We start from the raw sequence: 14782 nt of genomic DNA on the forward strand, positions 1-14782 counted from the left end.
TGTAGAAGGAGAAGAGATTTGTTCCAGCATAACGGACGAAAAGCATGACGCATGAAAAGTGTAACGTTTTCATTTCCCATTTTTCCAGACTTCGATGCGTCTACCACAAGACTGTTTGCGTAGAACATTGTTCTTTTGACTCGTGGTCCAAAACGTCCAGTTGGTTCTTGAAGACACACATATAGTTTAGGCAGCAGTGAACCATCCAGACTAATTATGGGCATTATAGTGTCTGAATGGGTGAGTGCAGCCGTGGACTGCGCAATCGCCGCAATATGTTTTTCCCCTTTGAATGACAGTGTTCATTTCGCTCGCATTTCTTTTTGAAAACCTGACTGATCTGCATTACACACGTACGATTCACTAAAACTAGCGATCTTATTTTTTGCATTTGTAAGAAAAGTTACTATCATTTCGCTTTGTGTCACTTCATTTTCCGACCTGTTTCTCGATACAAATTTTGTTATTTTTCTTGCCACAATTTTATGTGATCTTTTGAAGCGACAAATCCAACTTTGAGAAGCTGTAAATTCTTTAGCGCCTATCGCGTTGGCAATCCCTAACGCCCAATCACGCAAAGTTCTATCGCTGACACTAAATGACTGTTGTCTGGCATCGGTAAATAGCTCAAAAAGTCGCGCATTTATCTCCATCGCAATTTCCAGTCGACTCTTACGTCGTCCAGCGACATCCTTTTTCCATCTATACAATTCACGTTCAGAACGGACAAAGCGATACGTATTTTGAACAGTACTGACACGTAGGTGTTTCTTACCACTTTGGTTCAACCAATACGTCACCGCTTTTTCTTTGTCTGATAAGGTAATTGTAGTTGCCGGTGTTACTTTCGGAGACAATTAATGATGGTACGTGGCACTATCACTCGAAGAGTCTTCACGAGTGCAACTTTCGTCGGTGTCTTAGCCGTCTGTAGATTCACAGTCTGCAATATCGAGTGTTTCAGTTGTTTCTAGCCACATGTCTGCGCCATTTACATTCTCGTCTAGAAGTTTAACAACCATGTCGCACAACACATAGCCTTCACGCGTGTTTTCTGTTGATTGCTTCATTTGGCGTCTGTGATATATCTCCATGGTTCAAATGGTTCTGAGCATTATGGGACTTAACATCTGTGGTCATCAGTCCCCTAGAACTTAGAACTACTTAAACCTAACCAACCTAAGGACATCACACATATCCATGCCCGAGGCAGGATTCGAACCTGCGACCATAGCAGTCGCGCGGTTCCGGACTGAGCGCCTAGAACCGCTAGACCACCGCGGCCGGCATATCTCCATGGCACGCACCAAAACATTTACAGGGTTCGCCATCACCTGTGAGGGAAGATTGAATGTTCACCGTAAAGTGGCTTGCGGAGTATAGATGAACATGTACAGAACATCTTTCACATCTCTAACCAGTTTCAGGACGGTATGTTTCGAAATACCAGAAATTAAAAGGACGTGCGTGCCATAGAAACGAATATTCGTTTTCCCTTTCCACCAAAACCGTGCAGCGATATTCCTCTTTAGTGAACGCCGCGATAAGACGGCCGCACTTTCCGATCATGCGCACAACGCTCGCGACTTGCGAGGGGTGGCCAGCCGTCACTGCAAGCGCCAAGCAGGAAACACAGCCATGTCCGCGATTTTTTTTTAGGTGACTTCCAGTTCATGTCAGCAGCTACAATTTTGCATACGGACCTTTTGCACAGTTAAATGACAGTGCTAAAAAAATCAATATATGTTTCGGCATGACAAGTCTGACTATTCCCTTGTCAGTCAATCCTCCAACCATTCGTGCTGTCCTCCTCTGTAAACGTGCAATATCACCTGTTAGTCCTATTTAGTATGGGCCCCACACACTTGAGCAATATTCTAGGCTGTCATATGAGTGCTTTGTATGCAGTCACCTTTGCACTGATTGCATTCCCCTGATATTCTAACAATGAACCACAATCTGCCACCTGCTTTACTGAGTTCATGTGATCCATTTCATATACCTACAAATTGTTGCACCCAGGTATTTTTATGAGTCGACCGGAAAGTTGCCAATTCGTGCACCACTTTGAATTTTTATCAAGCTCTGACTGAATATTTGTCATTAGTATACAACACAGACAGCAAGGGTCTCGACACATATCCCTAGGGGTACACGTTAAGTTATTTCTATGTCTGTAGATAAACCTCCATCCAAGATAGCTTGCTGTGCCCCTTCCATCAAAGAATCGTCAATCCAGTCACAAATCTAGTCTTCTATTCCATATAATCTTACTTTTGATAACAACTGGATGTGTGGTACTGAGTCAAATTCCTTTCATAAATCAAGAAATACTGCGTCTTCTCGACTGCCTTGACCCATGTTTATCAGGACGTCATGTGAGAAAAGCGAGAGCTGATTTTCACGCGATCGATGTTTTCGAAATCCATGCTGGTTGACATGGCGGAGGAGACACTGCTCGAAATTTTCCTAAGAGGTGACATTCTTCATCATACGTTTGAGCTGCCGATGATAAATACAACCACACATTTTTGCATTTTGACATGGAAGCCAGTCCCACTGGCGCTGGTGATCATGGGTGTGCTTTTTATGTCTTTCCTCGAATTTTGTCCGTTTTAATCACATTTGTTTCTACTACTTTCGCATGGGCGCTGATAACATCGTTGTTGGGCACCCCCTAACCCACGAAGACGGACGGACGGACGGACACACACACACACACACACACACACACACACACACATACATACACACACACACGCACACACACACGAGAGTCTCGCTAGTGCAGTTTCACAGTTGCAGTGGAAGACAGCATCTCGAACTTGTTCATTAGAGGGACGGGTGTAACATTCTGAGTACTTCCTGACCCCTGTCTCCGCTGCAGAGAGCGTCCCAGACTTACCATTGAGACATGATTCACGGAGACAGTTCGCACAGGAAGTACTGGAGTTGCCTTTGATATCTCTGGTAGATGATTATCGGTAGCCGACTCACACACCTGTTCGACGCTCACACACCTGTTCGACGCAGCTTCCAAACACTTGACAGTAGTTAAGGCGACTTGTAGCTGCTTATGAAAAGCAACAAACTCACCCCATGCCTAACAACAGCTTACATAACGGGGTACTACTTTCAAGTAGCCATTCTTCTTCGAATATATTGGAAACACTCCATGTCCCCACGTCTTTCAGCCCCCCCCCCCCCCCACACACACACACACACACCCGTCCCTTCCTACGCTCTTGGTGGCTGGAGTAACATTTTACAAAACGATAAACAGCTAACTTCAAACTAACCTTGCTGATTCTCTTTTAATTTATGGGACTGATATGCTACAAATAGGCCTATTGGCAGTTGCCATTAAGAACTGAAGCGATTAACAGCCAAAACGAGATATCTGTCCCAACAAAAGTTGGGACAAAATTTACTGTTTCTCTGAAACGTTCTTGAGGTTATGGTCACTAACAATAACAACAACAGCGTTAATTTACGATAAATACTGACAATATACGTTATTCTTAATAGAGGAAACAAGTGAGACACGATGTAATAGTTATTTACAGTAGCTGTAAAGCACAAACATCGACCGAGCGAGGTGGCGCAGTGGTTAGCACACTGGACTCGCATTTGGGAGGACGACGGTTCAATCCCGTCTCCAGCCATCCTGATTTAGGTTTTCCGTGATTTCCCTAAATCGTTTCAGGCACGGCCGATTTCCTTTCCAATCCTCCCCTAACCCGAGCTTGCACTCTGTCTCTAATGATCTCGTTGTCGACGGGACGTTAAACACTAACCACCACCACAAACATCGATTTATTACGAAACAAGTTATGCAGAACATTCATAACTAACGAAATTCGTCGAAAGTACCGGCCTTGATTTATTCACGTAGATATCCACTGAAATACATAATGAAATTAGGAAATGTGAATTCTGGAACGTGGATAGTGTTGCCAAAAGGTTCTATAAAGCACGAACTTAGTTTACAGTTGACGGTATATATCGTACGAGTTTTTCGCGGCACTCGAAAATGTTCGAAAATAGTTAACAATACTACACACTACACTCACAGTAAGTGAAAGATTATGCGAAAATGGCACGAACAGAAGAATATTAGAATCTAGTATTTTAGCTCGGACCTATCTGGTCAGTTCTTATGTTTCTCGCTGATTTAAGCAAATAAATTCAACTTTAAACAATTTAAAATAGTATTTCATAAAACACTTAAATTACCAATATAACATAATTTTTTTAAAAAAAAATCACTTCTATAGGCATTCGGAAGTCCGTCTGTATGCCGAGTCGAGTGTCCGAGCGGTTCTAGGCGCCACAATCGAGCCGCACGACCGCTACGGTCGCAGGTTCGAATCCTGCCTCGGGCATGGATGTGTGTGGTGTCCTTAGGTTAGTTAGGTTTAAGTAGTTCTAAGTCTAGGGGGCAGATGACCTCAGCAGTTAAGTCCCATAGTGCTCAGAGCCATTTTGAACCATTTTTTTTTATGCCGAGTCTCTCTCATATGCACCTTCAGGTGCATTTTCTTTGGTATTTCGGCAGATACATATTCATTTTTGCAACGCGTATCTGGAATCGCCCCAAACAAAGTCTGTTTATCACGTCTTTCATACAACCCCCCTTGTCAATCGAAAGCGTCGGTTTGTTACCCGTTGCAAAAAATTATTTTCAAACAGAAATTTTACGCGATTATTCGATTGAGCAGTCCCAAATTAGTGTAGTGCGATATTCGTTTTATCGATATGTACTAACAGGGACGAAATTACAAATATCTGCCGAAACACCAAAGATAATACGCCTGACGACTCGTAGGAGAGAGACCCTGTATATTCGCATACTCGTAAATATGCGAATTGAACCAATTTTTTACTTAGCTGAATTTATGACACCTTCTACACTGACACGCCAATGATTAACACTTGCACAGTCAGTTTATCACAGTCAAAATTGCAAAAAATGTGGAACATTAACAGAGCATGGTTTCTACTTGGGGCACCTAACAATCAATGCCTAATCTAATTTTCTTTGTCCCTTCGAGACCTTTTCATTGACGTGTTAAAGTACTGTGTGAAAGAAGCTGCATAAACAGTCAGTCAGATCTTGATAAGATTTAAAAATGGTGCAAAGATTGGCAACTTACTTTAAATGTTCAGCAAAGCAAAATTGTGTGCTTCACAAATTAAAAAAAAAAAAAACGTAATATCCTGTGATTATGTAGGTAGTGGGGAGCGGGTGCGGCAGTGACAACGGTAAATAATCACTTGCACTCCTGTCACTTACTATGAATACTTTTATTTTCGCAGCGTATACACAATGCGCTTAGCATATACCACGCACTACAGAGAACTGATCTGGCAAAGATACAGTTGTTCTTGCAGCGGTAGGGCAGCGATATTACTGGGGGTAGAGCCAGTGGCTCTACATTCCCATAGTGCGCCCCCCCCCTCCCCCCCCCCTCCACAAGCGCGGAAAAGAATGATTGATGTACATCGTGATGCGTTGACCTCCTGGTGACAGTGTGAATTGACATATAGTCTGCCAGCTGTCTGAGCAGCCATAAAGAGTGGCTGGCCTGTGGCATCAGCAGCAGTGCAGGGGCAGTGGCGGTGTCCATTAGATGTTGGTGGCTGGCGGTGCGTCGTCCAGTGAGGCTGTCGGTCCGCCACTGGCAGTGTCCAGGGTGTCAGTCGTCATTATGAAGTGCTCCAGGACCGACAAGAGCAGGTAGCCATCTGAAGAAAGAATGGATTTCAGATCTGTTGCGTCGATTGTGGGCAGAAGGGGCGTGGAGTGCTCCAATGACCTCGAGACCATGCTGTGGCCAGACTGTCTATTGTCGTTTTTTTTTTTTTCCCTAACCATGATTAGTGAGGCCTACAGTGTTACGGAAATGTCTTCTGGGAGGTAGTCTCACCCGTCTAGGCTCACTGTAAATTGACTTGCAGAGAATCGAGCTAGGGCCGGTGGAGGGTGGGTGTGTCCGCTGGAGTCCAAACTGGTTTTAGGTGGTTCAGTGATACTGTTGTCGTTTTTCCAGCTTGCAAGATATCAAAAGTTTTTGGTCCTCATTTCAACACTTCGTACAAGCCACTGTATGCAGGGCGAAGGGCCAGTTTGACAGCATCAGTTCTCAGCATGACGTGTATATGATTGGAGGTCCTTCTGCACAGAGGCAGTCAGTTTGGCGTGGTGGGATGGCGGTGGGATGCAGACGTGGTGGATGTGGGCCCTGACATGTTTTCTAGATCCAGGAGGTTGACACCCACAGTGTCGGTAGTTTATGATACAAACTCTGCTGGGAGGGTGATTGTTTCCCCACAGAGCACATCTGCCAGTGAGACGTCTTCTTTGTAGGCAGCTCGCTCGTATGCCCAGCAGCACCTACGGAGCAGCCTGCATCCACTCCTGCTCGTGGCATATGAGTGCTGTCTTGAGGGAGGATGTGGTGCCACTGTTCCACAAGTCCATTGGATAGAGAATGGTAGATCATCATGTGGAACCGCTGGTACCCACAGAGGCACTGGAGCACAGAGATTAGAGCCAACTCAAACTGCCGGCCCTGGTCAGTTGTCAGCGTCAGACTCTGGGCAGCCAAAGCTTGCAATCCAAAGTGTGATGAAAGCTTGGGTGACAGTGTCAGCCGAAATATTAGTCAGAGGTGTGGCCTCCACCCATCGAGTTGTCCTGTCTATGGTTGACAAGATGTATTTGCCTCTGTTTGAATCTGGGACTGGCCCCACCAGGTGTATGTGGACATGTTGGAAATGAGTGTTTGGGATGGGGAATGTTCCGAAGCGTGGTTGGGCGTGACGTTTGTATACCACGGTGATCGGCGGCATGCTGGCGCAAGCATAACTCGGTATTTTGTGGCGTGGTTGAAAAGACCACTGTAGGAGGCAGTGGGGAGCGGGCACGGTAATTATGACAATAGATAATCACTCACACTCCTGTCACTTTTATTCGCACAGCGCATATACAATGTGAATAGTGTAGACCGCATACCACAGAGAACTGATGTGGCAAAGATACAGTTGTTCTTGCTGTGGCAGGGCAGTGATATTATTGGGGAGTAGAGCCAGTGGTTCTACATCCCCACAACTATAACATCAGGGAATCACTTTTGGAATCGGCCAACTCATAGGAATACCCGAGTGTAACACTTTGTAGGGATATGAAATGGAATGATCACATAGCCTCAGTCATGGGTAAAGCGCGTAGTAGAGTTCAGTTTACTGGTAGAATACTGAGGAAGGGCAATCAGTCTACAAAGAAGATTTCTTACAAATCACTCGAGTGACCCATCCCAGAATATTGCTCAAGTGTGTGGGGCCCCTACCATATAGGCCTAACAAGGGATATTGAACGTATACAGAGAAGGGCAGCACAAATGGTCACAGATTTGTTTGATCCATGGGAGAGGGTCACAGAAATACTGAAGGAATTGAACTGGAAGACTCTTGAAGATAGACATAAACTATCCCAAGAAAGTCTGTTAACAAAGTGCCAATAACCAGCTGTAAATGATGACTCTAATAATATGCTATAAACGCCTATGTATCACTCACATAGGGATTGTGAGGATAAGGTTGGAGTAATTACTGCATGCACAGAAGCATTCAATCAATCATTCTTCCCATGCTCCATATGTGAATGGAACAGGAGGAAACCCTAATAACTGGCACAATGGGACATACCGTCTGTCATGCACTTCATGGTGGTTTGCAGAGTATAACTGTAGATGCAGATCAGCCTCTGTGTCTACCCATCATCTTTGTACAGCCATATGACTGGTCCATTTTTTATGCGATCTCTCATCTTGGCCACTTGCTCATTTCTGCTATGCGTGCTGCTTGTCTATCAGACTCTCATGAATGCTATTGTGTTCTCTCTGCTGCGCAGCCATACAATCACTTGCACTTACAAGCGTAGCCTTGAGTGCTGTCACCTTACACCACGCAGGATCTCAGCAACCCCACAAGGCTAGTGGCCAAGAGGGCAGACACACTGCTCACTCAGTTGTACAGAATCGTTCAGCTGTGCTATGTACCTTGAGTCAGGAGGTGGAACTCTTTGCAGCAAGACATGCAAGAACATGGAAAGTGCAACAATATCTAGAGCACCATGAACTGTCAGCAAGGCGATTATTGACGTGACTTTCCATTATATGACAGCAGAGAGTTGCAAGGCGATATAGCTGTGGCCAGTGACAACACCGTACACATGACTGGCACCGTGTCGTCATTTCTGACGAGTTCCGGTTCTCTGTACAGCATCATGATGGATGTATCCATGTCTACGTCTACATCGGTATACGTACTCCACAACTCACTGTATGGCACATGGTGGAGGGTACCTCATACCACTAACAGTCATTTGCCTTCCTGTTCCAGTCGCAAATACAGCGAGGGGAAAACGACTATTTGTAGAAAAAATCTACATAAATGAATTCTAAATTCACCACATCAATCTGTCAAAATAGTAAATTAATGGATATTAATCAGTAACATAAAAATATGCCTTTCTTTGAGCCCTCATTTCTCTTATTGTATCTTCATGATCTTCGTGTGAAATGTATGTTGGCAGCAGTAGAATCGTTCTGCAGCCGGCTCCAAAAACTGGTTCTCTAGAATTCTGCAATAGTGTCTCACGAAAAGAACATCGCCTACATTCCAGGTATTCCCATTTCAGTCCACAAAGTATCTCCATAACATTTGCATGCTGATAGAACCCACTGGTAACAAATGTAGCAGCGCCTCCCTGGATTGCTTCAATGTCGTCCTGTAATCTGACCTGCTGGGGATCCCAAACGCTCGGGTAAGAATAAAAAAATGGGTGGCATTAGTGCTCTATGTGCAATCTCCTTTATAAATGAGCAATAGTTTTTCAAAATTCTCCCATTAAAAAGAAGTAAGCCATTCGTCTTCCCCACTGCCAACTTGACTTGCTCGTTCCATTTCATATTGCTTTGCAATGCTATGCCTAGATATATAACTGATGTGACTGTCAAGCGGCACACTACTAATGCTGTGTTCGATTTTTTTCCTATTCATCCCCATCAACTCACATTTTTCTACATTTAGAGCAAGCTGCCATTCATCGCACCACCTAGAAATTCTGTCTGCACCATCTGGAATCCTCCAGCAGTCATTCGATGACGACACCTTTTCGTGAACCACAACATCATCAGCAAATTGCTGCTCACCCTTTCCATCAGATCATTTATATATATAGAAGGTAACAGCGGTCCTACAGCACTTCCCTGGGACACTGCTGACGAAATCGTTACTTCTTTTGAACACTCGCTGCCGAGGATAACATACTGGGCTCTATTGCTTAAGAAGTCTTCGAGCCACTCACATGTATGGGAAACTAATCTGCTTGCTTAGGCCTTCGTCAAAAGTCTGCAGTGGAGCACCGCGTAAAATGCTTTCTGGAAATCTAGGAATGTGGAATCTGCATGTAGCCCTTCATATGTGGTTCACAAGAGGAGAAGAGAGGAAGATGACTTTCGCGCGAGTGATACTTTTTAAATCCGTGCGGAGTTGTGGATAAAAGCTCTTCTGTTTCGAGGAACAATGAAAGCAAGCTAAGCAAGGGACCAATGTTGCACAGTAATCTCTGTGAAACAGAACTGGGATTTCACCTGTACCTAACGACTTACTTATTTGCAACTCTTTCTGTTGACTCTCTATTCTAGGGATGACTCTATGTCCTCCTTGCGGGAGGCTGTACCAACCTCCTGCATAAATGACTTTCTTAAAGATAAAATTTAAAAGTTCAACTTAACTTTTGCTGTTTTCTATCGCCTCTCCACACTGGTCGATGAGTGACTGGATATAAACTTTTGACGCACTTAGTGATTCTACGTAAAACAGATTTTTTTTTTGTGTGTTCACGGCAAGAACTTTCACCAATGTATAAAGATAGAAGTCGCTGTATGCCTCACACATCGATCTTCTTAGGGATGTACGAATTTCTACTAATTTTTGCCAATCAACATCTGCGCGTTCTCTTTTGAACCAAGAATGCAACAGTCTCTCCTTTAACAGGATTTTCCGAAATTTATTATTAAACCGTGATGGAATCAGTTTAAATTGTGCCCTTACTTCCCCTGAGTCTGCCACACTAGAACTAAATGGTGTCCATTCATTGTTTTAGTAGGATGCTAATAACTGTTTATCTGCTTTTTGTAGCGTAAATACTCTCCCAGACTTATTGATGGAATTATCAACTTTAATAACCATCATCATTATAATGACATTTGAGCAGTAATCCCTGTCTCTATACTGACAATGTTCACAAGGTCAGGCCTGTTTGTAGCTACATGGTCTAAAATATTTGCACTGCATGTGGGTTGTCTAACTAGTGGCTCAACGCAGTTTTCAGAAAACGTGTTCTAAAGAACTTCACAAGACTGTCTGTCCATACCACCTGCAATGAATCCATAGATGTCCCAGTCTATACTGGGTAGATTAAAGTCCCCTCTAACTAATATTTCATTATCTGGGTGTTGACACACTACTGTACATAGATTTTCTTTGAATGGTTCTAGAACTGTTTTGGTGGAATCAGGTGGTCAGTAAAAAGGGCCAACAATTAACTTGAGTTCACCTAAGCCTGCTACGCATATTCAGATGTTTGGAGGCTTCAAGAAGAGTAAGCACAGCCAAATTACATTCATCTTTGACATATAGTGGCTGTGCCATATCTTTGAGATTGTGACGTTATTTTTCGACAAGACAATGGATAACCACACATTGCAAATGCTGTTCTGACCCACCTCCATGCACTCGACCATTACCCGGAGCAGTACATTCGTCAGCACTCTCCCTCTCTCTCTCTCTCTCTCTCTCTCTCTCTCTCTCTCTCTCTCTCTGTCTCCCTCTCTTTCACTGAAAAATCTGGTGACTGACTTCCAGGAGAATGGCATGCCACCACTTGTCAGACACTGTAGTTGATGACGTCTAGCATGGATTCAAAGCAGTGGAATGATGTAGTTGTATCCATCATCCAAGCTCCATTTGACTCTATGACCAGGGCTAGCTCCATTGTTGCTGCCAGAGGCTGTAGCTCTCTGCACTAACATTTGCACCCTATATCCGCCTAGATCACCAACCAATTTACTCATGTATTCTTCCTATGATACTGTGGGTATTACGTGGCGTAGAACCGTAATGACACACTTTTAGAGTCAGAATGAACATTTATTTCGGCACTGAACAGAGAGAAAGTGTCACTTTGCGTCAGAGCCAGATAAAGTTTTTTTCCGAAGTATTAAACACACATACATACACATTCACACAAGCACCTCTTACACACCAGGTACAGTGCCGAGAGACAGTGCATATATGTGCATGAGTTGTGCTTGTGTGAACGTATGTGTTTTCTACTTCAGAAGAAAGTTTTTGTTCAAAAGCTTAACATTTTAGCCGTCTTTTCCATTGTGCCTGTCTGTGACTCAATGCCTCCTCTATGTGGTGAGTACCACTCTATCCTTTCCATATTGTTTTATTCCAAACAGGGAGTCTTTAGGGAGATGTCAGGCTTTTCCATTTGTGTGGCATGTACTGTTTCACAAACTGTAAACCCAAAAGTGTGAAAAGAATCTTCCCCAAAAACATTGTCCACTTTGAAGGTGAGCTACAACAAGAAAATTAACGGGTAAGAGACTTGATTGTAATGAAATAAAGTGGATAGTTTTCCTAGGAAGGGGGCAAATGATGGCATCCATAGGCCCAAAAGTTTGTCTTGGCTGGCTGCAAGTACAATGACCATAACTTAAGTAAGGGGGTCAGTTTAGCAAGGACACAGAGGCACCAGCTTCAAGGAGTAACTTCAATGTGCGTTTGTCTACGAATTCATCTAAGTATACTTGCTGGACTGCATTCTGAGAAGTCTCCACATTGGTATATTTATCACTCACTTCATTCACTTTCATATATTAGGGCTTATTTTTGGCAGAGTTGCTAAAATATACATTTTGCAAGTGTCCCTCTTTGGCACACTTGTGACATGTTGCACCCCAGGGGAGTCATGGAGACATGCACTGCATGTATAGTGAAGGAAGCAACATTTACAGCCAGGAAACAATGAGGGCTGCTACTGATGGGGCCCATTGCCACTTCTATGATTGTTGATGGAATCATCTGGGAGGTGGGAAAGATGAGGGTCCCACCAGCATTACATCTGGCATGTCTGTTGTTGGAGAACTGAGTACAAAACAGCAATTCCTACATAATCTGTGTAGCTCAGTGGCCCAGTCTACATGAGATTGAATGGGGTCATTTTTCAACTGTCAAAATTCAAACATGGCACTAATAACATGTTTCTTCATTTAAAAATACTGACCACAAAAGATGACTTATAGCTGTGGAAAAGGATTACTAATGACTGACTACCAGAACATCAAAAATTGAGATGAAACTAATGATGGAGTAAGAACTAAAATGAGGGTAAGTGAAACACTGACAGATAGAACTGAAATAAAATCATTAAACTAGAATAGGCATTTGGTGAGAATGCCAGATCATTAGTGGCAAACGGAAACCACCTGACAAACAAACATGACAGACCACAACATCCTTGGAATGATCATATCAACAAAATAATGGAGCATCCTAATGTATACAAGAAGGGTGCCCCAAATAAAGGGGCATGGTAAAAAATAACAGGAATACAGCAATTTGTTGTTTTCAACTGATATTTTATTAATTAGTCCTGTAATGATATTTGTAGTGCTTTCAGGGTGAGTAAATGACTCCAGTTCTTCTTTGTAACTTCATTGCCTCTGGTAAATCAACTTCGTAAAGGCCCCTTGCTGACAAACAATACTCAAGAATTAAATAGGTGGTAAATAAAGGGATGCCTGGGGACAGTCCATTTTTCACTCATATGAGTGTGATGGCGCAGAATGGAGATAAATATGCTAACAATACATAGAGCAGGTTAAAAAAGTGTATGAATAATAAGAACTGCAACAACTAAGTTGGTACAGCCACATTAAGATTCACTGTCTTTTAGTTCTTCTTTTTTGACCTTAATACCATGAATTGCATAAGACCTAAAGTTTTATTGTTAGAGACATGTCAACTTTCTGGAAAAAAGTAGATTCTACTGCAGTAGGAAGTCAGATTGGAAAATTATGTTTATAATGAAAGTGTAGCAAAAACATTTACCATCAAATAATTCATGATATGATATTGGGAAGTTGTGTGAAGTTCTTAAACATTCCAAGATGTGTCAAGAAGTCTACTTGAAAGCATATTTGTCCTTGAAATGGATCAGCACTAGAAGGTGTGACAAACATCAGTTGGAAGATAGAGGTCAATCGATACTTATCAAGATCACAGTAGAGATAAATGATTTTGATTGCAGCTTACATAAATGTTTCCAGCCAGATAACTGTATGCTCCATTTCAGAGAAGGAACACCACTTCATTCAGCAGCAGAAGATATAAGCAGTCATACACTTATCAGCCCCTCAGTCAGGTGTCAACTGTGCTGCTGCAATGATGTTCAGTTGATCTACTTCGTCTGTAAATGGTGAGTTGAACACTGCACAAACCAAAAACAATATTCTTGTGGAACTACGTACTTATCTCTTCTAATGAAGTTACTTGTTTTGCAAAATTTCAATGTTTTGTCAAAGCTGTCGGTCTGAAATCTTAACTGAAATATTGTCATATACATATCAACATCACAGTGTTAAACAACCAAATACTCGTAGCATATAATAAAGAAGGAAATCATTCAGTACATAGTTATTTCTTTGTTCTCAGCTCTTCTATTTGATTCTACAGTAAAGAAAGCACTTTATTGTAAACTTAGCCATGTATGTAGATGTACACCTTATCTTCACTTCATTTAAAGTTTAACTGGACATCAAGTCAATGTAACATTTGGGTTGTCATTTATCTCCTTTTTTGTATCATTTTATCATACAGTACACGTAACCATGTGATTGCAACTGAAGCCTCATAAAATTGTTCATTCCATGATGATTTTCAGGTAGGGTGAAACAAAATCAGTGAAACAGAGGGAAGCAAGTTATAAATAAATTATTCTGAAGACAGTAAAAAGGAACATCATGACAAAAGCCAACTTTGTCATAAAACACAAGGGTGAAGATTATGATATCGGAAAATTTCTCCATTTTCACCCTGGAGGCACTAACACTGTTGCTCCTTATAGAGGGAAAGAGATTAGTCACAAATTGGATGAAATACATCATGCTCCATCAGCATATTACATGATGAAAGACTACAAAGTGAAGAAAGGGGAAGGAGATGACTTGGAGGTAAGAATAGTAGGACTAGTTATTTATATATCATCCAGAATCTCACATTTTCATGAAAGTACACAGTCAAGATGCTCATTGTTTCATTTATATCTATAGAAAATTGACATAGAAGACATGATAAATACCACCTCACAAGCTTCATATATGTGCTGAATATTACACAGTAGTCTGCACTGATAGTGCAAATTCTATTTCCAAAGGCACTGAATTTTATAAAGTCCTCTATAATCTGGATTACCTTCAGCATTATTAATTATGAACTATTACAGTATAATATATAACATTACATTTAAACATGTGTTATATATTGCTAGTTCATTTTACCTTTTCTGGGAGATAATTAGGAAATGAACTTCTACAACATTGCTTTTAGTGTGAATATATATTCCAAATACAATGCATTTTTCTTTTTTCTTGTGTTTTGAACCAAAGACCATTATTTTTAAATTGCAGTATTTTAATAAAAA

The 14782-nt window shown here is 42.1% G+C and overlaps 1 protein-coding gene across 6 annotated transcripts in view; it reads left to right on the forward strand.

The window, feature by feature from the left end:
* LOC126278594 (fatty acid 2-hydroxylase) overlaps positions 1–14782 on the forward strand; it is a 537874-nt gene that overhangs the window by 494309 nt on the left and 28783 nt on the right. For all 6 annotated transcript variants that reach the window (XM_049978808.1, XM_049978811.1, XM_049978806.1 and 3 more), the window contains 2 exons: positions 13436–13558; positions 14024–14312. In XM_049978808.1, the coding sequence (XP_049834765.1) occupies positions 14103–14312 (210 nt within the window). In that variant the 5' untranslated portion in view covers positions 13436–13558; positions 14024–14102. The remainder of the gene's footprint in view (positions 1–13435; positions 13559–14023; positions 14313–14782) is intronic.

The sequence above is a fragment of the Schistocerca gregaria genome, chromosome 6 (genome assembly GCF_023897955.1).
Source record: "Schistocerca gregaria isolate iqSchGreg1 chromosome 6, iqSchGreg1.2, whole genome shotgun sequence".
NCBI classification, from domain to species: domain Eukaryota; kingdom Metazoa; phylum Arthropoda; class Insecta; order Orthoptera; family Acrididae; genus Schistocerca; species Schistocerca gregaria.